Source organism: Bubalus kerabau, chromosome 2 (assembly GCF_029407905.1).
Source record: "Bubalus kerabau isolate K-KA32 ecotype Philippines breed swamp buffalo chromosome 2, PCC_UOA_SB_1v2, whole genome shotgun sequence".
In the NCBI taxonomy this organism is placed as follows: domain Eukaryota; kingdom Metazoa; phylum Chordata; class Mammalia; order Artiodactyla; family Bovidae; genus Bubalus; species Bubalus kerabau.
The window spans coordinates 10,520,329-10,544,641 of record NC_073625.1 but is presented as its reverse complement, the minus strand read 5'-3'; the positions used below and the strand labels follow the sequence as shown (position 1 = coordinate 10,544,641).

The following is a 24,313-nucleotide window of genomic DNA, read 5'->3' as shown; positions in this document are numbered from 1 at the left end:
AAATCCCACAGCTACAGTCCATAGGGTTGCAAAAGAGTCAGGCATGACTTAGCAACTAAACAACAACAGTGTGCGTGCATGCTAAGTTGCTTCAGTTGTATCTGACTCTGCAACCCTATAGACTGTAGCCCACCAGGTTCCACTGTCCATGGGATTCTCCAGGCAAAATACTGGAGTAGGTTGCCGTGCCCTTCCCCAGGGGGTCTTCCCAACCCAGGGATTGAACCAGTGTCTCTTATGTCTCCTGCATTAGCAGGTGGGTCCTTTACCACTTGGGCTTCCCTGATAGCTCAGTTGGTAAAGAATCCATCTGCAATGCAGGAGACCTGGGTTCGATCCTTGGGTTGGGAAGATCCCCTGGAGAAGGGAATGGCTACCCACTCCAGTATTCTGGCCTGGAGAATTCCATGGACTGTATAGTGCATGGGGTCGCAAAGAGTCGGACACTGAGCGACTTTCACCATCACTGATATCACATGTTCCTTCACTTTTTATTTACCACTAGTGCCACCTGAGAGGAGAAGGCAATGGCACCCCACTCCAGTACTCTTGCCTGGAAAATCCCATGGACAGAGGAGCCTGGTAGGCTGCAGTCCATGGGGTCGCTAAGAGTTGGACATGACTGAGCGACTTCACTTTGACTTTTCACTTTCATGAATTGGAGGAGGAAATGGCAACCCACTCCAGTGTTCTTGCCTGGAGAATCCCAGGGACTGGAGAGCCTGGTGGGCTGCTATCTATGGGGTTGCACAGAGTCAGACAGGACTGAAGCGACTTAGCAGCAGCGCCACCTGGGAAGCCCCAACAACAGCAATGTATATATATCCTCTCTCTCTTGAGCCTCCCTCTACCCACCTATCCTAGTCCTCTAGGTCGTCAACTTGTGAACTTACTTTGTCTAAATCCAGTTGGAAGAGAATGAACACTGGCAATCTTCTCTTCAAATAGCATGCAATTATATGACCAAGGGACCAAGTTCACATTTCTAAAGTTGTTTTCACTCATGGACTAGTGACACACAGTAATCTGAATAAACCCAAATTATCTGAGCCATCATCTCTTCCCTTAAATCTAATTTCATCCTGTGAGTGCAGCACATCTGAAGGCAAGCGTACACATATATCACAGGGTATTAAACAGTTTTACAAATCTTCACAGAAGATTTCTTAGGGCTGTAAGCAGAAACATTCATTGCACATCATACATCGAAGATACCTAAAAATCTACAGTTATCATTACTGTTTTATATGGTGAAAGCTCACTCAGACTTGCATATATATATATATATTTTTTTTTTTTTTTAATTTTTTTTGGTTGCACTGTATGTGGAATCTGTTTCCCAACCAGGGACTGAACCCGAGGCCTCTGCACTAGAAGTGTGGAGCCTTAAACACTGGACTGTATATTTATAACCCTTGCTCTTCACTCCTATGTATACATTTATTTTTTTGCCTGTAGGATTTCCTCTAGTGAGAGTCTCTGTTGCTGGGAAACTCATCTAAAAAATGCCTTATTTTTCCTTTTATTTATTTATATTTTATTATTTTTATGTTTATTTATATCTTTGATTTTTGCTAGTGACTATATTCTTAGGTGTTGAATAGATCAGTACTAGTTTCCATTGTTGCTTCTGAGAAGTCTGTCTCCTGTCTTCTTCCCTGTCTTGTCATTTAGTCACTCAGTCATGTCCAACTCTTTTTGTGACCCTGTAGACTGCAGCCTGCCAGGCTCCTCTGTCCATGGAATTCTCCAGGCAAGAGTACTGGAGAGGGTTGCCATTTCCTCCTCACAGGATATTCCTGACCCAGGGATTGAACCCGTGTCTTCTGCTTGGCAGGCAGATTCTTTTCTACTGAGCCACCTGGGAAGGCTTCTCCCTGTCTACTTGTCTTCTTTTGTCTGCCTATTTTCTGTGTTGTTCAGTTTATTACCCCTTGACAATATTATGCTTCTTTACTTGTTATGATTCATTACCCTAGAAAATCCTCAGCCATGAAACCCTCACCAACTGCCTACCTCACTCCCTTTCTGCCTCCTACTGGAACTCTTTTCCTTTCTTTAAATATATCTAAAGAATTTTTACAATGTTGTGTTGTTTCTGCCCTGCTGCTGCTGCTGCTAAGTCGCTTCAGTCGTGTCCGACTCTGTGCAACCCATAGACGGCAGCCCACCAGGCTCCCCCATCCCTGGGATTCTCCAGGCAAGAATACTGGAGTGGGTTGCCATTTCCTTCTCCAACGCATGAAAGTGAAAAGTGAAAGTGAAGTCGCTTAGTCCTGTCCGAATCTTAGTGACCCCATGGACTGCAGCCTACCAGGCTCCTCCATCCATGGGATTTTCCAAGAAAGAGTACTGGAGTGGGGTGCCATTGCCTTCTCCGTGTTTCTGCCCTACAACAATGCAAATCAGCTACAATTATATTAATGCATACATACCCTCCCTCCCTCACTAACCTCCCCCACCACCCATCGCATCTCTTCAGGTCATAACAGAGCACCAGTCTGGACTTCCTGTGCTACACAGTAACTTCCTGTCAGCCCTCTTACACCTAACAGTGTATCGCTGTTGATGCTACTTCCTCAATTATCCCACTCCCTCCCTCCCTCCCTGTGTCCACAAGTCTACTCTCTACATGTACTTCCTACCGGAACTTTAATTCCGGATTTTAGGCCATTCCTCTTTGCCTTTCATTTTCCTAAAATCTTGCTGCTGTTTTCCATCTCTTTCTTTGGGCTGCATTTTGGATTACTTCTTCCGATCTAATTAAATCCTTTACTCTTCAAACTGCTTCTTACATACTATTAAAGACACACCCTGAGTAGGTTGCTTGGTTTTTCACTTTCAGAAGCTGTTATTCTTTTCAACTCTGTTTTATTTTTGTACCTTTCTGTTTCCTATAAATGTTTCCAAGCTGAAATGTGCATAAGTGTGGTTTTTTATAATCGGTAGGTGTGATGATAAGTGTGACATATAATCGGTAGGTGTGGTAAGTGTCAGTTTTAATATTTGGCACCTCTGTTTCCTTTCTCTTTTTTCACAGTGGTTGTCGTGTCTCTTTTTTTCTATGTTTGACCTGTTTTGTTTTGTTTTTCCACTTTGTAATGTTCACTGTTCTTGCAGTATCATTTGTAGGCAGGCTTTTGGGACTAGAATACAGAAATATTTGTATATGATTCTTTCTGGCTCTTGGGAGCACTAAAATTCTGGATCATCATCTTAGATCAACTTGAGCAAGTAAAGACCCATGTGTCGATCTGACAGTTGAACCTGGGCTAAAAATGTACAAAAACAATGATCCCAACTTCTCAGGAACAGATTTTTCTTTTATTTTTTTAAGTCCTGTTTTTCTTGGTGCCAAAGTTAGCTCTGATGCCTTCTCCTGTGGCAAGCAGGGGTGAATTGAGGGCCTGACTCATACAGAAGTTGAGGGTATAGCATCTGGGGCTCCCTGGATAAGATGAGGAGAGTGTGGAGTAAAATTCCTCACCAAGGCTGGAACCAGGGCTCCTACCATAGCCGCTAAATCAGAGCCCGGAGGAATCTGAATTGACAAATGCTTTCAGGGAAAAGTGTCTCTCCAGTTCGGTTTTCTGCATCCCTGAGTTTCTGCTTTCTTTGCATTTTGGCTTAGTGGCTCCTTGCTGTCTTTTTGGCTCTTCAATTTTCTTTTGGTTACTTTCATATTTATCCAGCTTTTCCTGTTTGTTTGTTTTCAGTGGAAGGATAGGTCCAAGTAAAACAGCATTCTGTTACCACAAAGGGAAGTCTTTTTCAAGAGGACTGTTTGCATCTCTTCCTTCCCTTGTGTTTCTGCCATCACTTTCTCTGCACCTGGCTGTCATCATCTCTTGCCAGGACTCCTGCAGTAGCCTTCTACATCTTGTCTCTCAACTGCCTTTTTCCTAGTCTAATCCACACTCTATACAGAAGCCTGAATCGATGTTTAAGAGTGCAAATCAGATTGTGTCACTTTAGTTCTAAAAACTCTTCAGTTTCTCTCCAAGCACAGTCCAATATGGCAACCTGTAGCCACCCATGGCCACTGAGCACTTGCTACATGGCTGGTGCAACCAAGGAGTTAAATTTTTAGCTGCATTTAATTTTAATTAATTGAAATTGAAATTCAAAAAAACTGAATCAGTATAAAATACTTTTCTATTAGACACAGCTTTAATGTTAGAAAGATTGACTTTCACTTAATTGTTGAAAATTCAGCATCCAAATTAAAATACACTCTAAGTATAAAATAAATTTTAAGTCTATAAGAATGTACACAGAATCTCAAATAATTATTTTTAGAAACCTCATTAATAATTTTGTGTTGGACACATTTGAAATGATAATATTAACTAAAACATGGTATTGGTATTATTTTTTCTTTTTTTTTTTTAACCTTTCAAAGTATCTCTAGTAGAAAATTTAAAACTACAAGTGACCATCAGGCTTCCCAGGTGGTTCAGCGATAAAGATTCCACCCGGTAATGCAGGCGACGTGAGTTCGATCCCTGTGGGAATTGCACACGCAAAAAGATACAGTTCAGATGGATAGTTCAGTTATGCATCTACAGTGCTTTGTTTTAGATGTGGGTAACAGGTGCTTTCTTTTCTAAGTTGTTTCAGTCGTGTCTGACTCTCTGCAACCCTATGGACTGTAGCCCACCAGGCTCCTCTGTCCATGGGATTCTCCAGGCAAGAATACTGGAGTGAATTACTATGTCCTCCTCCAGGGGATCTTCCTGACCCAGGGATTGAACCAAAGTCTCTCAGGTCTACGTCTCTGGGGTCTACATATCTTGCATTGGCAAGCGAGTTCTTTACCACTAGTGCCACCTGGGAAGCCCCTTACTGACCTGTGTGGGACCATCATGAGCATTAATAATGTCGTGTGAAAATGCTGCAGTGATTCTGGGTCTGTGGTTTTGGTACTGACCCAAAGCAGGGATTTGCTGAATTTTGTTTTGTTTAAAGGCCCCTTCTCAGTATAAAACCTAAATCCTCTGCCTCTGAAACATTGAAATAGCAAGTTCCCTTTGGTTTTCCAAGCAAAACAAAAATATGATAAAATTTTCACGAAATGAGCACGAACTAATCAAGCACAGACATTGTATTTCTCTTCAGATTCACTTAAATGCAAAAGAACAATATACTCAACCAAAATGGTTTGTGAGCTTTGAAAAACATCACCCCCATTCACTAAACACACCTGAGCTTGGCCAACAGGCAGAAGCTGCAGTCCACGGGTCATATCTCTACTCTTCTAGGAAGACACAGGGAAGGACACGGGGGAGGCTTAACTCAGCTGTGTCCTTGGATCTTCTGTGCTCCCTGTAGGATAATGTCACTGGCTTTCAGGAACTACCCTTCTTCGTGTAAGTGTACGCACATATGGTCCAGAAGTAAGACTATTTACATGGCTTTCATCCCTCACCAGTCCCGTGTTAACAGATGGTCTCCATCTGGTGTAGAGAGAAATACCGTCCATCAGCCTTGGTAGGGATTCTGAGGCTTTTCCACATTGGCTATGGATACACCTACTCCAGTCTTCTTGCTCCCTCTTGTGGCAGAATTCCTTTAGCATTGTGCCTGCCTTCTTTTGATCTCCCAAAGCCAGGCCTGGAGCTGATATTCTTTAGGTTCTGTGTGTGTGTGTGTGCCCCTTCAGTTGCTCAGTTGTGTCTGACATTCTGAAGTCCCATGGACTGTAGCCCGCCAGGCTCTTCTGTCCATGGGATTCTCCAGCCAAGGATGCTGGAGTGGGTTGCCATTTCCTCCTCCAGGGGATTTTCCCATCCCAGGGATGGAACCCTCATCTCCTGTATTGACAGGTGGATTTTTTATCCCTAGCACCACCTGGGAAGCCCCTTAGCTAAATGGTGGAGTGTGTTTGCTTTCTCCCAGCACCACAGAGTCCCACTCCACCTGCTCACTACCTGGGCCCACTCTTGCCACCCTCAGGAGTGTTGCCAAGAAGGTCTCTCTTGGTCCTGAGCTGAGCTACCCTTGGGAAGGGATGTTGTGGATAAAGTGAAATCTTCTTCTTATCCTCTTCGATGCATCCAATCTTAGAATTTTTGCTCCTATGGTGCTCTAGAACCTCCAAGGACTCCTAGACTTGTGCAAAGGCTGTCTTGTCCACGGTACCGTGTGTGCTCAGTCGCTTCTGTCATGTCTGACTTTTTTGACCCTGTGGACTGTAGCCCACCAGGCTTCTCTGTCCATGGGATTCTCCAGGCAAGAATACTGGAGTGGGTTGCCATTTCCTTCTCCAGGGAATCTTCCTCACCCAGGGATCAAACCTGGGTCTCCTGCATTGCAGTGGGATCCTTTACCCACCGAGCCACCTGGGAAGCCCATCTTATCCATGGGTGACTGTGTAAATCAACATTCTTTGTGGGGAAGAGAGAAGAAAACTCTTATTCAGCCATGAGAATGGCATCACTCTTGCATTTCCCTGATTTGTAATGAGTTAACTCTCTGTGTATCTGGGGCGGAGGGGTGGAGGGGCCCGTGCTTTTGTGTGTTCACCGCGCATGTCCCTGTTTTGTGAAATGCATGGCTTTCCTTAATTTTGGAAATGTCTTTTTATCTTTTACTCATTGCTTTTAGTCAGCTTTTGGGTGCACTCTGGAGGGTCATTTTTGTTAGTTATGTGTTGCAAATGTTTTGGATTGTCTTATTCTGCCTTTTGAAAGCAGAAGTTCTTAATTTAAATAAGCCAGAATATTTGCCCTTTCTTTTACAGCAGTCTATTTTTAGGAAGTCTTATGTAAGATATAATTTAATAATCAGAGGTCATAAATCTATTTTTGTATGTTTTCTTCTGAAATTGTTTATCTTTCACCCTTCAGCCCTTAATACACGTTTAATGATTATCTCTATAGAGTATAACATAGGAAATACTTTCAATTTCCCTTCTGTGACTCATCACTAATCTGCAATATTAGCATCATTGTACACCAGATTTTCTTAAATGAATGGATCTCTTTCCAGGCTCCCTATTCTGTTTCATTGTTTCTTTGTCTTTCCCCATACCAAAACCACCTGTCATAAGAGAATTGTAGCTTCACAATATTTCTCATTTTCAGGTAAAGAACTACTCCCTTCCCCCACCCCACCCCCCACACCTTTGCTCTTCTTCTCCAGGGATGCTTGTCTTATCTTTGACACTTTGCCTTTCATATAAATATAGAATCAGCTTGTCAGACCCCAATTTTTAAAAAACCTGTTAAGGACTTTGATCAAATTGCATTAAACCTATATTCTATAATTTGGAGAAAAATTACATGATTTTGATGTCCTCTCTGGTCTTTCTGATCAGGGTAGGTGGAGAGATGGAGACTGAACACATGATGTCAACAGTCCCAACAATTTTGGCATCAGGAACTGGTTCATGGAAGACAATTTTTACACAGGCCAGGGAGATGCTAGCAATGAGGAGTGGCCATAAATACAGGTGAAGCTTCACTGGATCATCTGCCACTTACCTCCTACTATGGAGCCCGGTTCCTAAGAGGCCACTGACCTGCTCCTGTGGCCCAGGGGTTGGGGACCCCTGCATTAATGTGCTCCCCATTCATATCTTTATATCCCTGTGTATTCCTCTATTGTCACAGGGCCTAAAATTTACTCAGAGAACTCTTCTTTAGATACATTTCTTCTTCTAGATGTTGATACAGGTTTTCTTTCCCATCAACAAAGACATTTCTTAAACTTCTTTGAATTCTTTCAAGATATAAGACATTTAGATATCTTCTACCTTATTCATAATTACTCTATGTTTTTGTTGCTAATGAATATTATCTTTGAATTTGATATAATATAGTCCATTATATCTACTACTGTGGGCAGGAATTCCTTAGAAGAAATGGAGTGGCCATCATAGTCAACAAAAGAGTCTGAAATGCAGTACTTCGATACATCTCAAAAATGACAGAATGATCTCTATTTTTTTCAAGGCCAACCATTCATTTCAAGGCAAATCCAGTAATCCAAGTCTATGCCCCAACCAGTAATGCTGAAGATGCTGAAGTTAAATAGAACTAACACCCAAAAAAGATGTCCTTTTCATTATAGGGGACTGGAATGCAAAAGTAGGAAGTCAAGAAACACCTGGAGTAACAGGAAAATTTGGCTTTGGAGTAGAGAATGAAGTAGGACAAAGGCTAATAGAGTTTTGCTAAGAGAACCCACTGCTCATAGCAAAGAACATGGACATCACCAGATGGCCAACTCCAAAATCAGATTGATTGTATTCTTTGCAGCCAAAGATGGAGAGGCTCTATACAGTCAGCAAAAACAAGACAGGGAGCTGACTGTGGCTCAGATCATGAACTTCTTATTGCCAAATTCAGACTTAAATTGAAGAAAGTGGAGAAAACCACTAGACCATTCAGGCGTGACCTAAATCAAATCCCTTATGACCATACAGTGGAAGTGCGAAATAGATTTAAGGGACTAGATCTGATAGACAGAGTACCTGATGATCTATGGACAGAGGTTCGTGACATTGTACAGGAGACAGGGATCAAGACCATCCCCAAGAAAAAGAAATGCAAAAAAGCAAAATGGCTGTCTGAGGAGGCCGTACAAATAGCTGTGAAAAGAAGAGAAGTGAAAAGCAAAGGAGAAAAGGAAAGATATAAGCATCTGAATGCAGAGTTCCAAAGAATAGCAAGGAGAGATAAGAAAGCCTTCCTCAATGATCAATGCAAAGAAATAAAGGAAAACAATAGAATGGGAAAGACTAGAGATCTCTTCTAGAAAATTAGAGATACCAAGGGAATATTTCATGCAAAGATGGGCTCAATAAAGGATGGAAATGGTATGGACATAACAGAAACAGAAGATATTAAGAAGAGATGGCAAGAATACACAGAAGAACTGTACAAAAAAATCTTCACGACCAAGATAATCACGATGGTGTGATCATTCACACTCACCTAGAACCAGACATCCTGGAATGTGAAGTCAAGTGGGCCTTAGGAAGCATCACTATGAGCAAAGCTAGTGGAGGTGATGGAATTCCAGTTGAGCTATTTCAAATCCTAAAAGATGATGCTGTGAAAGTGCTGCACTCAATATGCCAGCAAATTTGGAAAACTCAGCAGTGGCCACAGGACTGGAAAAGGCCAGTTTTCATTCCAATCCCAAAGAAAGGCAATGCCAAAGAATGCCAAACTACCACACAATTGCACTCATTTCACACACTAGTAAAGTAAATGCTCAAACTTCTCCAAGCCAGGCTTCAGCAAAATGTGAACTATGAACTTCCAGATATTCAAGCTGGTTTTAGAAAAGGCAGAGGAACCAGAGATCAAATTGCCAACATCCGCTGGATCATGGAAAAAGCAAGATAGTTCCAGAAAAACATCTATTTCTGCCTTCTTGACTATGCCAAAGCCTTTGTGTGGATCATAGTAAACTGTGGAAAATTCTGAAAGAGATGGGAATACCAGACCACCTGACCTGCCTCTTGAGAAACCTGTATGCAGGTCAGGAAGCAACAGTTAGAACTGGACATGGAACAACAGACTGGTTCCAAATAGGAAAAGGAGTATGTCAAGGCTGTATATTGTCACCCTGCTTATTTAACTTATATGCAGAATGCATAATGAAAAACACTGGGCTGGAAGAAGCACAAGCTGGAATCAAGATTTGGTAGAAATATCAATAACCTCAGATATGCAGATGACACCACTCTTATGGAAGAAAGTGAAGAGGAACTAAAAAGCCTCTTGATGAAAGTGAAGGAGGAGAGTGAAAAAGTTGGCTTAAAGCTCAACATTCAGAAAACGAACATCATGGCATCTGGTCCCATCACTTCATGGGAAATAGATGGGGAAACAGTTGCTGACTTTATTTTGGGGGGCTCCAAAATCACTGCAGATGGGGATTGCAGCCATGAAATTAAAAGACACGTAATCCTTGCAAGGAAAGTGATGACCAACCTGGACAGCATAATAAAAAGCAGAGACATCACTTTGTCAACAAAGGTCCATCTAGTCAATGCTATGGTTTTTCCAGTGGTCATGTATGGATGTGAGAGTTGGACTATAAAGAAAGCTGAGCACTAAAGAATTGATGCTTTTGAACTGTGGTGTTGGAGAAGACTCTTGAGAGTCCCTTGGACTGCAAGGAGATCCAGCCAGTCCATCATAAAGGAGATCAGCCTGAGTGTTCTTTGGAAGGACTGATGTTGAAGCTGAAACTCCAATATTTTGGCCACCTGATGCGAAGAGTTGACTCATTTGAAAAGACCCTGATGCTGGGAAAGATTGAGGGCAGGAGGAGCAGGGGGCGACAGAGGATGAGATGGTTGGATGGCATCACTGACTCAGTGGACATGGGCTTGGGTGACTCCAGGGGTTGGTGATGGACAGAGAGGCCTGGCGTGCTGCAGTCCATGGGGTCGCAAAGAGTCGGACATGACTGAGCAACTGAACTGAACTGAACTGATAGTATCTTTGGATCTCTCTTTGTTCCTGGTTTAGGATGAAATTGGTATTTAATATGAAGCTTGAATCTAGCACTTTGATAACCACTCATTAATTCTAATAATGATTTGTTGACTATCTGGGTTTTCTGCATAGACATCATATTATTTGAGAATAACGTTGTTTTGTTTTTTCATTTACCATCCTTATAACATTTCTTTCTTTTAATTTTTATTCTTATTCTTCAGGCGAGGTGGTGCCTAACATAGTGTTGAATGGAAGTGCCGATACGTGGTTTTGTTTCACATTTTAAAAGACATTTTTAATATCTCACTATTAAGTATAATATGTCCCGAAGGCTTTCTGTGGATTCCTTTTATCAGTTTAAGGAGGATTTTCCTGCCTATTCCAAATTAGCTAATTTTTGTGTTTGTTTTAATCATGAATGGATTATTTATATCTTGACAATTTTTATATTAAAATTATCTCACATTTGGGAATTGCCTAATGTTCCAGCGGCTAGGATTCTGTGCTTTCACTGCAGAGGATGTAGGTTCAATCTCTGGTCTGGGAACTAAGATTTTACAAGCTGTGGGGCATAGTGAGAAACAGAAAAACAAATTATGTCATATAGTTGAAATACTCATTTGACTTTCCCTCCTTAAATATGATGAGATGGGTAACACATTAAACTACCTCCAGTCATTATTGCTTAAGCAAAAAGTTTTGCATAGTACTTAGCGTATCTGTGGGAACAGAGCACCGAATGGAGAAGACCCAGAAATAGGCCCAGAGAAAAGTCCAGCACATGGCACCTTGTTGCAGATGAGCAGGGAGGCTGTGGTAGCCCTCAGAAGCCCTGGGGAGCCCTGAGGCTGATCCAAGACATGAGTTACCTAGGCCCAGGGGTCTTCAGAGAAAGCGGAGATAGAGGACCAGAGACCAGGTGTGACCGTGGAAAAGGTAAATTGATGATATACAGATGTCATTGATATACAGATGACCCAAACTGATGTCATTATTTGGGTCTCATCAAAAAAAAAAAGTTTCCCTTTTTTTTTTTTGCTCAGAAACAAAGAAACATAGACAGGAATCTGGATGACAGAACCAGAGAAAGAAACATGTCAGATCCCAGAGGGTCACAAGCATGAAGAAGAGAGAATCAAGGTCGAAAGAGGATGGACAAAAGGGACTTCCCTGGAGGTCTAGTGGTTAAGACTTTGCCTCCCAGTGCAGCGGGTGTGGGTGCCCTGGTTGGGGAGCTAAGATCTCACATGTCTCTCTCGGCCAAAAAAAAAAAAAAAACCAAAGCATAAACCAGAAGCAATATTGCAACCAATCCGCACAGACTTTAAAAATGGTCCGCATAAAAATAAAGTGGATAGAAAAGAAACCCGAAAGAGCTCAGTGCAAATGTGAGGACGTGCTTCCTGCATACCAGTTAATGAACTAATGAAATCAGTGAGCACCACTCCCTGACTTCGCTTCAGAGCAAACTGCACAGACTAGTGAATATAGGCCGGCGAGCCTGTGTCCGGCCAGGTGCGGCAGAGCCTGGGGGGAAGCTCTCCACGCTCTGCCCTGACACCGAGGGGTCAGAGAGCAGATCCTCTCTGCTTTTCTCCTTTCTGCTTCCCACGTTCTCTCAAATATCATGTCTCTTTAAAAAGATGACACTAGATGTTTTAATGATGGGCTTGATCTCCCTTTTTGGTTGTTGTTCAGATCAGGGAAGAACCACAGATGGAAAAGGCCAGTTGTGCAGCTGTTTAACACTCCTGGAAGCACCAGCCAGGGGGGCGACAGAAGGGGACATTCCTCCTGCTCCTGCTGAGGGGCTCCTTCCAGATTTCTCTGCAGATCAGATAGGGGAGGTGCCCGGGAGGGCTTCGGAGCCTGAGCACATGGAACCTATTTTGCTTTCGTTGCCTGTAGTAAAGTTCACATTTTGATTGCTCCTCTAGATTACGTAGATCCAGACATATTTTATGCAGTCATCCGGATCTTCCTCTCTGGGTAAGTACAGTTCAGCTCTTCTCTGGCTTGAGATGTCTGTAGCCTTTCCCAGGTTTATGAGGGGAGAAACAGGCAGAAACTTCCCAGAGAAAGAAAGACACCAAATAACTCTCCCTAACAAAGGAATCACCCAGGGATGCACTCTTGGATAAAAGCAATGGGGAATGGGGTGCCATCTGCATGGCAAATGACACTGAAGTGTGACTATTTAGAGTAATTGTCCTGAGGCCATCCCTTTAGATTCAATTTGTATTCACCTTTCTTAGAAAACCACCTGGAGGGAGGAGGGAGAAAAAGCTCAGCGTGCCACCCCAAAGCTCGACTATTTATATCCCTTTTCCCTCCCCCCTCCCCATTATCCAGGCTGGTGAAGGCAAAGGCCTTAGCTGAAAAGCTTCCTTCTAACATTCCCAAAATAGCTACCCCGTGACAGTTTTTCATATTCTTGGTATTCTTCACAATTAGATACATTTCTTATTTATAATATATTAGCCATAATTTGACATATTTTAATGAGATGGCTTCCTATTCACATCAACTGAGAGAAAGGAAGATTTTAAGGATGAAGAGTGAAAGGTGGGAGCAGTGGATGAAAGAGGTAAATGTAAAATAGTCATCACCTAGAGACCATCTTGATAACTAGAAGGTGCCTGAAGCACTGTTGGTAGAATGTTAAGCTGTGTCTGGGTGTAGCAAGAGTCATACCTAATACCAACATCAATAGATGTACTGATTCATCAATAGCTTTAGTGCATGGAGTCACCATGTGTATTAAGTATTTTCTCTAGATTGCGTGAGTGTGTGCTGTGAGACAGTTTCGGGGAAGGCCAGCCTGGGTGTGGACCCCTCACTGTAGGGACAGAGAGTGGAAGCAAGTTTTCTAGAGAATAATTTGAGAGTAACAGGTACCTGGATTATGGGGAAAAGAGAAGGACAGGGGAAGAGCAAAGGAATGGAATTGAGAGTGTATCTCAGAATTTAGACTTTCCCTGTGTACCCTTCACTCCTGAAACCCCCACAAAGGGATTATCCATCCTGGGAAAGTGAAAGTGTTAGCGGCTCAGTTTCCTGAGAATCTGGGGAAGATTCACTTCCAAACTCATTCAGGTGTTCAGCAGAATCAGCTTATTGTGGTTTGGGAACTGAGGTCTCTTTCTCTCCTGGCAGAGTCTGCTCTCAGCTTCTAGAAGCCTCCAGAGTCCTTTGTCACACAGTGTGTTTTTGTGTCTGCTCAGTCACTCAGTTGTGTCCCACTCTTTGCAACTCCACGGACTGTACCCAGGCTCCTTTGTCCATGGAATTCTCCAGGCCAGGATACTGGAGTGGGTTGCCATTTCCTTCTCCAGGGGATCATCCCAACCCAGGGATCAAACCCAGGTGTCCCATATTGCAGGCAGATTCTTTACCATCTGAGCCACTGCAAACCCTTAAACTATGTCCTTAAAGAGGTCACAGGGACAGTCATCCCTGGGTGGACTCGAACCACCAATCTTTTGGTTAACAGCTGAAGACTTTTCTTGCTTTCCACCTTTAGCATGTAGCATCACCAGGGAGGCTTCCCAGGTGGCACTTGTGGTTAAGAAGTCACCTGCCAATGTAGGAAGAGACTCAGGTTTGACCTCTGGATCAGGAAGATCCCCTGGAGAAGGAAATGGCAACCCACTCCAGTATTCTGGCCCAGAAAATCCTATAAGCAGAGTAGCCTGGTAGGTTAATTCTGCTGCTAAGTCGCTTCAGTAGTTTTCGACTCTGTGCGACCCCATAGACAGCAGCCCACCAGGCTCCTCCGTCCCTGGGATTCTCCAGGCAAGAACACTGGAGTGGGTTGCCATTTCCTTCTCCAATGCATGAAAGTGAAAAGTGAAAGTGAAGTCGTTCAGCCGTGTCCGACTCTTAGGGACCCCATGGACTGCGCCCTACCAGGCTCCTCCGTCCATGGGATTTTCCAGGCAAGAATACTGGAGTGGGGTGCCATTGCCTTCTCCGAAGGTTAATTCTATGAAGTTGCAAAGAGTTGGACATGACTGAGCTATTGAGCACACACACACAAAGGTTAAGACAAAGATCTGATTGTAGAATAGATTCCAGCAATAAATATTAAGCAAAACATGTGGAGAAGCTTTGGTAGGATTAGAAGGGAGAAGAAAGGGCCATTAAAAAAAAAAAATGTTTGAAATAGCCTGGGATTTAGGAAGACCTAATTCTGGAAAATCTCTTTGTGCTTCACGTTTCCCTTTGAGTCTGTGTTGGTCTCCACCATTCCCTAACAAATTAACACAGTTTAGCAAGGCACCTTCCTATGGGTCACAAGGCCAGGTAGGCTCAGCTTGCTTCTCTGCTTGGAACCTCAAAAGGCTGAAGTCAGAGGGTCTGCTGGGCTTGAGCCCTGATCCTGAGAATCTGAGGAAGATTCACTTCCAAACTCATTCAAGTGTTCAGCAGAATCAGCTTATTGTGGTTTGGGAACTGAGGTCTCTTTCTTTCCTGGCAGAGTCTGCTCTCAGCTTCTAGAAGCCTCCAGAGGAGTCCCTTGTCACACATGTGTGTTTTTGTGCTTGCTCAGTCACTCAATTGTGTCCGACTCTTTGCAACCCTATGGACTGTAGCCTGCTGGGCTCTTCTGTCCACTGAATTTTCCAGGCAAGAATACTGGAGTGGATTGCCATTTCCTTCTTCAGGGGATCTTCCTGACCCAGGGATTGAACCTCATCTCCTACATCTCCTGTATCGACAGGTAGATCCTTTACCACTGCACCTCCTGGGAAGTAGCAAAAGGCCCCTGCTATTTAGTAATGGCACTCCTGACTCATCTCATAATTCAGACCTCTCAGAGGTCTCCTTCTGCCACCAGCCAGAGAAAACGCCCTGCTTTTAAGGTCTTGTGTGATTAATCTCCTCTAGGTAATCCAGGATAACTGCCTATATTAAGGTCACTAGTTAGTGGCCTTAATTACACCTTTAGGGTTCCTTTTGCTTGCCATATATCATATCCACAGGCATGCTGTCTTACAACATTAACAGTTCTTGGAGTTAGAATGGGAATCTTGGGGCAATGTTTTTAGAATTCCATCTCCAGTAAGTCCCCTACATATGAACGAGTCCATTCTGAGAATCCAGTCCTAAATCCAATAAAGTTTTCCTGCTGCTGCTAAGTCACTTCAGTCGTGTCCAACTCTGTGCGACCCCATGGACTGCAGCCTACCAGGCTCCTCCATCCATGGGATTTTCCAGGCAAGAGTACTGGAGTGGGGTGCTATTGCCTTCTCTAGATACCCAATTAACACCATCCAGTATATGGTACCGTACTGAATAGGTTTATAATACTTTTCACACAGATAATACATAACAAACACACACACTAAATTAAAAAACAATTAATCTTTCAGTATAGTAGCTTGAAAAGTACAGTAGTACAGCACAGCAGCTGGCTTCCAGGGGCTGGCATCCAGTGAACAGGTAATAAGAGTTACTGACTGGGGGAAAGAGAGGAAGTAGGGGATGGTAGAACTGAAGGGTCATCAGCAAATAGGAAACAGAGGGAAAGCTGCAGCGTCTTTGAAAGTTTGTAACTGCAGGGTTCCTATGTAGAGGACTTCCTATGTCATGATTAAATGGACATCAGAGGGTAACTTCATTCTCATTAAAATAAGTTTCTGGGTCAGTGGTGCCCTTTGTCTCTGATCTACATAAATGCCTGCTTTCTGTTTCTGAGCCTCAAAATTATTCCCCACATAGTCAAATAAACCAAGTGGCCAGGAGCCATTCCTAAACATGCTGGTGGCCAAGAACATCTCGATTGTTGAACGTTCCTAGTAGACTTGTCTTGAAAAATCTAAATCTGTCCCTGTGTTCTTGATTTGTCCTATGCTTGATTTATTATTTCTGTTGACTTAAAAAAAAATTACTTAAAAGTTTTGAGAGAGTCCATCTGTAAATGAAACAGTTTCCTTTATTTCTCATTCATGTTAAATTTCTCAGGGAAGGTATCAGTCCCTTTGGAAAAAAATGTCATTGCATTTCTTTCTTTTTTTCTGTTTAAACATCCCCTTCTCTGAGGTTTACTAGAAATATGCTACAAAAAGGGCTAAAAATAAACTTGCCTATAGAGACTTGAAAATAATTCCTTTTCTTCACCAAGAACAATTTGGGCCTAAGAATGCATGGGAGCAATTCTTGGGCTATTGAGAGGAACCCAGTTTTTCTTCCTCAGATTAATCTCATCATAGATGGGGAATATGGGTTTTGAAAATAGATGCCTTCTTTTTATTTATTTTTAAATTTCATGCTGTTTTTCTTTTATCTATTATCTTCTGTTAAGCTGGCCAGGTCCTTTCAAGAAGTACACTTGGATTTACATATTCTGGGGCTTCTCTGATGGTTCATATGATAAAGAATCTGCCTGCGATGCAGGAGACCCAGGTTTGATACCTGTGTCGGGAAGATCCCCTGGAGAAGGAAATGGCAACCCACTCCAGTATTCTTGCCTAGAGAATTCCATGGACAGAGGAGCCTGGTGGGCTGGGCTGTATAGTCCATGGGATCACAAAGAGTCAAACACGACTGAGTGACTAACATTTTACATATTCTAGATATTTAATGCTTAATTATATAATGCTATTTTTTTCATCCTTTCATTGATCAAATACTTAGTGAGGGCTATGTCAATGCCAGGCATGGTTCTATTAATAGGTGCTGGGAATGAAGCAGTAGAACAAACAACCAGTTCATTCCTGAGGAGCTTACATGTTAATCATAGCACATGTTTATTAATATGTGAATAATTAATGAATAAATAGAATAATTATAATTTATTATAATTATAAATAAATTTACATTTGATGAATAAAATAAACATTTTATTAATATGAATTAATGAATGAATAAATAAATATAAGGAAGGCAAGTATCATACTCTATGTGTTAAAGCAATAAAAGCTATAGAAAACTTTAAAGTAGAATAAGAGCATTACGGAATGTTAGGAGTGGTGGCCAAAGTTCTTATTTATTTATTGTGGTCTGTGAATGCCATGTTCCTAAAGGATGTTTTAGAAGATGCATGAAAGAAGTGAGGAGTAAGCTACTCAAGTACCTGCTCCGTGCAAAAGGAGCAACGTCACAGTGACCCAGGCGTGGGAGGACTTTTGAAGGAAGAGCTGCTCTGAGCCCAGAAGTGCTCTCACAGAGGAAAGGTGGGGAGAATGAAGAATACAAGTGATGGGGGTCCAGACCGTGTAGAGGTTCCTTGGTTTCCTTTCTGAGTGTGATGAACAGCACGGGCAAGTTCTGAGAAAAGTGACATGAGCTGTCTGAAGTTTCAGGTCATCACTCTTATCTTCTGAGTGGGGGAATAAAAAGGGGCTCAGGAATGCACTTAGGAAGCTCTGACCACAAGATAGGGTGGTGGCCTGGGCTTGGATGGGGGCAGTAGAGACACTGAGAAACGGTCAGTTCTGAATGTATATGGATTGAAGGGAAGGTTGACAGGATCTGCTCTTGGATTGCACATAGAATGGAAGAGAAAGAGGTCCATTAGAAAGGACTCTAGGTTTATGGCTGGACCCGTGGAAAGGATGGAGCTGCCATTGGCTTTTCTCCGAGGGTAGAGACATGGGAGGCGCCGACCTGGCAAAAGGAAGGGGGAGTGGAGAGGTCAGTTTGGGGTGAAGCCGTTCCTATGGAGATGTCTAGTAGGCAGCTGAATACATGTATCTGGAATATAAGGAAGAGGCTGAGGTCCAGGTGCACATTTGTCAATAGTCCCAGTATAGCTGGCTTTGAAATCCACGAGGTGAGATGAGATGATGTGGGAATAAGAGTAGTGAGAGGTGCATGGACTAAGTCCTGAGAGTGTCCAGTACTTAGGAGCAGTCATGAAGGGAAGGGGCTAGGGAAGGAGCCCAGAGACCAAATGAGACCATCAACAGGATTACAGAGAACAATCCAAACCAATACTGCCAATGTTTGGTCCACTTATCACACAATAGCAGTCCGGGCTTCAACATTTCTGCCCCATAAAATGTTGTTTAGAAGTTTTATTGGACCAGTGTCCCAAACATCAGAACTTTCTGGAATGCACTTGATGCTTTCAGCCGCTCTAGGTACTAGGTACAAGTCAGGAGGGACTTCACAGGTGGCTTAGTGGTAAAGAACCCACCTGCCAAGGCAGGAGACAGAGGAGATGTGGGTTCCATCCCTGGGTCAGGAAGATCCACTGGAGGAGGAAATGGCAACCCACTCCAGTATTCTTGGCTGGAAAATCCCATGGACTGAGGAGCTGAGTAGGCTACGGTCCATGGGGTTGCAGAGTCTGACACTGAGTGACTGAGCTCATATACACAGGTCAGGAGAACTGAGACTAAGAAGGGCTTGTATGAAGTTACCAAAAAATGAAAGGAGGGAGCTGAGGTTACAATTCAGTGTGAATAGTATGATAAAATGGCTAATATTTATTGAACACAATATTTTTCAGACACTGAGCAGCTATTATTTTAATTAGTTCTCCCAACAACCCAATAAGATTGATACTACTATTATTCCGATGAAGAAACTGAGGCTTGGGAAGTGAATTAACTCAGCCAAGGCTCAGAGTTACTAAGTATCAAAGCTGAGACTCAATTCCACATCTGCCTAAGACAGAGTCCTCTCTCCTAAGAGCCACAGCAGGTTTTGATCTTAGACTCAGACCCTCCCTGGGCTCCTCCCATTCACGCCCGGCTCTTCTGTGTGGCATCTCCTTGTGTGGTGATATTTCTCCAAATGCAAAGGCCACTATGATATTCATCCAGCAAAACTGCAGAACAGCAGATGCAAAACAGCCCCCAAAGAAAATAAGAGCGTTTCCTATTCAGGGAGGTATTTGAAAAAGGTCATGGATGCCAGCTGAGCTGAGTGTCTGAGGCTTCTGTATGTGCATGATGTGTGTGTTTCCCTTCTCTTGAGCAAAATGATTTTTAGAATTACAGGAAGGACGGCAGACATCAACGTAAGTCTGCCATCTGCTATTTAAAGCCTTAACAACAGGGTTCCCGGCAATAAGAGAATATTTTGTTCTCAGCAAAAGAAATTAACACGTGGGTGGGTGGGGCCTTGGGAAATGAAACTAGAGAATTACAAATTTAGGGGTCAAGTTCTAGTTGCTGGACTAAGAATGGTGGTCCTGGAGACAGCGCCTTGAGACTGCTTCTCTATTAAATGGGTTTTAAAACACCTGGATCTACTCCAGGAAGAATAAGTGAGAAAATGGAGGTGAACTTGATATGTAAACTATATTCTCGCCTGGAGAATTCCGTGGAAAAAGGAGCCCGGCAGGCTACAGGCCATGGGGTCGCAGAGTTGGACATGACTGAGCGACTAACACACACACACACACACACACACACACACGGCGTATTCTTGGGGTTGCTGATTCTGTCTCATTCTGGAGATACCCACATACACGCCGAGAGTGTTCAAGACCCTCTAAAATATCAGACAGTGAAATAAGTAAAATGGTTGGGGGACTCAGAAAGAGGGAGACTCAGACAAGAAGATGAGGACATGGAATCAGGGTGACAGAAGAGGAGAGAAAAGAAGATAGGAAAGGGTGTTCTCTTTCTTGCTTGATCTGTATCCTGATCAGAATAGACACTCTCAAATCCTAGTATGCACTTCCATCTGACTTTTGTTCTTACCTAGATGGAAGGATAACCCAGCACTGCCTGTGGGCTTGGTATACGAAGGTGTCTCCAAAGAGCCCCTGAGTTACTCTGGAGGAAGCGCTGCTCAGAGCACAATACTGCATGCCTTTGATGAGTTCTTGGGCGTCCGTCACAGCAAGGAGAGTGGTAAATCAGCCATTTTTCTTTTTTCTTGTTTTTTTCCTTATCAGAGAGGAAGAGCAGAGCTGCTTTTACCAATTGGTAAGTCCAACTATAAGTCAGAAAGTCTACACTCCTCCCGATTATCTAGGAGACTGTGTGCCTGCCATCTGTGATTGTATCCAGCCAATTCGTATCAGAGCTCAGCTGAATGTTGGGTTTTACTTCCAAACTTGAAAACACTGTTGAATTTCCAGCAGTCCCCTGTAACTTTATTTGGATCCTTAGATTTGGAGAAGGCAATGGCACCCCACTCCAGTACTCTTGCCTGGAAAATCCCATGGGCAGAGGAGCCTGGTAGGCTGCAGTCCATGGGGTCATGAAGAGTCGGACACGACTGAGCGACTTCACTTTCACTTTTCACTGTCATGCATTGAAGAAGGAAATGGCAACCCACTCCAGTGTTCTTGCCTGGAGAATCCCAGGGACGGGGGAGCCTGGAGGGCTGCCGTCTATGGGGTCGCACAGAGTCGGACACAAGTGAAGCGACTTAGCAGCAGCAGCAGCAGGCAATAGATTGCTTTTTCTAGAGTGGGGGAGTGGTCTAGAGACTGAGGCCCAGACACTGTGTTGACAAGTCAGGATGTAGCTGCTGATAGATGTGGGTTCCTCCACTGAAGCCTGTCCCCATAAAAATAGTGCAGCCTCAACCCACACCCCTCTAGACCCGAACAGGGTTCTACCATCTTGCAAGCTTGAAAGGGTGCCTTTCCTTACCTGCCATCATCAAGCCAAATGCTCAACAGCAGCAAAAAGACATTTCCTAGTGCAAAGTTTCCAAGCTGGAATAAGAAAAAAGAAAAAGAAAAAAACCGACTAGAATTTGGTCATAGAATCTAGAAAGAAAGAAAGTGAAGTCGTTCAGTCGTGTCTGACTCTTTGCAACCCCATGGACTGTAGCCTACCAGGTTCCACTATCCGTGGGATTTTCCAGGCAAGAATACTGGAGTGGGCTGCCATTTCCTTCTCCAGAAAATCTTCCAGGCCCAGGGATTGAACCCAGGTCTCCCACATGGTAGGCATTGTAGGCAGACGGTTTACCGTCTGAGCCACCAGGGAAGAATCTAGTCTCATCCACAAAAGGCAATTCTCTAGAACTATGATCAATTTTCATGGGCTTTCAATGGCACCCCACTCCAGTACTCTTGCCTGGAAAAATCTCAAGGACGGAAGAGCCTGGTAGGCTGTAGTCCATGGGGTCACTAAGAGTCAGACACGACTGAGCGACTTCATGTTTACTTTTCACTTTCATGCATTGGAGAAGGAAATGGCAACCCACTCCAGTGTTCTTGCCTGGAGAATCCCAGGGACAGAGGAGCCTGATGGGCTGCCATCCTTGGGATTCACACAGAGTCGGACACAACTGAAGCGACTTAGCAGCAGCAGCAGCAGCAGGGGGAAGTATAATTTCTTTACAATGCTGTGTTAGTTTCTGCTGTACAATGAAGTGAATCTGCCATATACACACATATATCCACTTCCTCTTGGACTTCCCTCCCATTCGATGCCCCATCCCACCTCTAGGTCATCACAGAGCACCGAGCTGAGCTTCCTGTGCTCTACAGCAGGTTCCTACTAGCTATCTATTTTGTACACAGTAATCTACATACTTCAGTCCTTCTCTCCCAATTTGTCCACATGTCTGTGTCTCTACTCCTGCCCTGAAAACAGGCTCATCTGTACCATTTTTCTATATTCCATATATATGTGTTAATATATGATATTGTTTTTCTCATTCTGACTTATTTCACTCTGTGTGACAGACTCAGAGCCCATCCACATCTCTGCAAATGATCTAATATTGTTCTTTTTCATGACTGAGTAATATTCCATGGGCTTCTGATTTGATGATGTACCATGATTAATATTAATCCCATAATGAATTTCCTATAAATGATCTCTCTTCTATCTATATTTCCCATACTTATCTATTGACCCGATTTTTAAACTTCGAGGCTATTACTAAAACAGTTATTCATTCTTTATCTTCTTGTCCTCAGAAACTTATATCACTTTCCTCTTCCTTAGAACTCCCTCTAAAATGAAAGACTTTAGAGTCAAAATTCAGCAGAATATTTAGCTCCTCTGTTTAAGGGTCCGTGCCTTACCTTTGTGGATCCACGTCGTGTGACTAGCGAGATATTTTGCCCACATTTCAGAGATGATAACTATTTATACAGTGGCTGGTAGAGCTGGTTCCAGGTTAGTTATCTGAAATGGGGCTTGCTTCTTTTCCCTTCCTTATTTCCAATCAACATTTGGAGGCTTTGGGAATTCCCTGGTAATTAAGACCCTGTGCTTCCAATACAGTGGGTAGAGCTTCAGTCTCTGGTCAGGGAACTAAGTTCCCACATGCTGAGTGAGGGAGCCAAAATATCAAAAATAAATAAATAAAAAATTAAAAAAGAGAAAAGGCTTTAGAGGATGTGATGTCTGTAAGCACAAGAGCCAGCCAAGTTGACTGGATACTGTTAGGATGAGTAGTGAGGATCAGGGCGGCATAATGTCTTGACAGGCAGACTGGTTTGCTTATCTTTCCACAGGGAGTTATAGCCTTGTCCTGCCATCTTTCTTTCAGCTGATTTTCTGTACAGGATGAGGGATTACATGCCTCCTTCCCACAGGGCCTTCGTAGAAGAAATTCGCCTGGCTCCTTCCCTGAGGACCCACGTCCTGTCCTCTGGGAACCACCAGCTTCTGACGGCCTATAACCAGTGTGTGGAGAGCCTGGCAGCCCTGCGCACCTACCACCTGGCCCTGGTGACCAAGTACCTCATCACAGCTGCATCCAAAGCAAAGGCCCAGAGGACGAGCCACCTCCCAAGGCCCCCTCAGGCCCTAGAGGAGAGGGGCACTGGGGGAACAGCCGTCATGAGCTTCCTGAAGAGTGTCAGGGACAAGACGCTGGAGGCACTGCTCCACCCAAGCGGCTAAGAGACCGCCCTCTCATCGGCAACGCAAACCCAGCAATTGCAGGAGGTCTGTCCTTGTCCTCTTCTCGCTGGACAGTGGGCAGACCTGGAGAATGGGACTATTCTGTCTGGAATAATCTGAAAGGGACCTCAGTGCCATTCACGTCCTTGCTCCCCAGAACACCACCTTCTCTTTTACTGAGAGCTATTCACAGAAGAGAGTTTTCATGGCCTGAAACTTATTATTCCCTCTCTAGTTACTGTTTTATAGCAAACAGCTCTGGATTATCCCTTTAGAACCACCCCTGCCCCCGGGAGCAATATAGAAACCCAATATAGAAACCCAATCTACATTTCACTAATCAAATAAAATTGCTTATGCATGGATCACCTTGCTGATTTCTCAAAAAACAAAAACAAAACTTTCCTGCGTCCATTCATTTACTCACCAATTTATTAAGTTCCTACTGAGTCTTGGCTTAGGGGTTGTGCTGTGCTGTGCTTAGTTACTTAGTCATGTCCGACTCTTTGCAAGACTATGGACTGTAGCCCCCCAGGATTCTCTGTCCATAGGGATTTTCCAGGCAAGAATACTGGAGTGGGTTGCCATGCCCTACTCCAGGGGATCTTCCCAACCCAGGGATCGAACCCAGGTCTCTCACATTATGAGCAGATTCTTTACCATCTGAGCCATCAGGGAAGCCCATTAATACTTCAGTGGGTAGCCATCCCCTTCTCCAGGGGATCTTCCCAACCCAGGAATCAAACCGGGGTCTCCTGAATTGCAGGCAGATTCTTTACCAGCTGAGCTACCAGGGAAGTCTGGCTTAGCAGTTACAGAAGGGCATTTTCAGGCCCCAGGCTGTCACTCTGTCCCTGCATGTGCAGAATTTGGGGGCAGAAAATTGGAAACGCTCCAGGGGATATGAGGAGGGAAGAGGAAGTAGAAGACAAGACTGAAATCACCAGCATGGAAACAGGTAGTTAATGTTACAGGAACAGATGAGGCGTAGCCACACGCTTCAGAATTTTGTACTTTCTAGTTTGGTTTCCTTCTTTATTTTTAAAAGAATGATTCTTTCTTCTTATGCTGAAA

General features: G+C 43.5%; 1 protein-coding gene across 1 annotated transcript in view; it reads left to right on the top strand.

Moving 5' to 3' along the window:
• Positions 1 to 23,591, top strand: part of IDO2 (indoleamine 2,3-dioxygenase 2) — a 72,383-nt gene extending 48,792 nt beyond the window's left edge. Inside the window, 3 exon segments of the mRNA XM_055570037.1 lie at positions 12,398 to 12,449; positions 20,124 to 20,272; positions 22,884 to 23,591. Of these exon segments, the coding sequence (XP_055426012.1) occupies positions 12,398 to 12,449; positions 20,124 to 20,272; positions 22,884 to 23,239 (557 nt within the window). The 3' untranslated portion in view covers positions 23,240 to 23,591.
• The last annotated feature ends 722 nt before the right edge of the window (positions 23,592 to 24,313 follow it).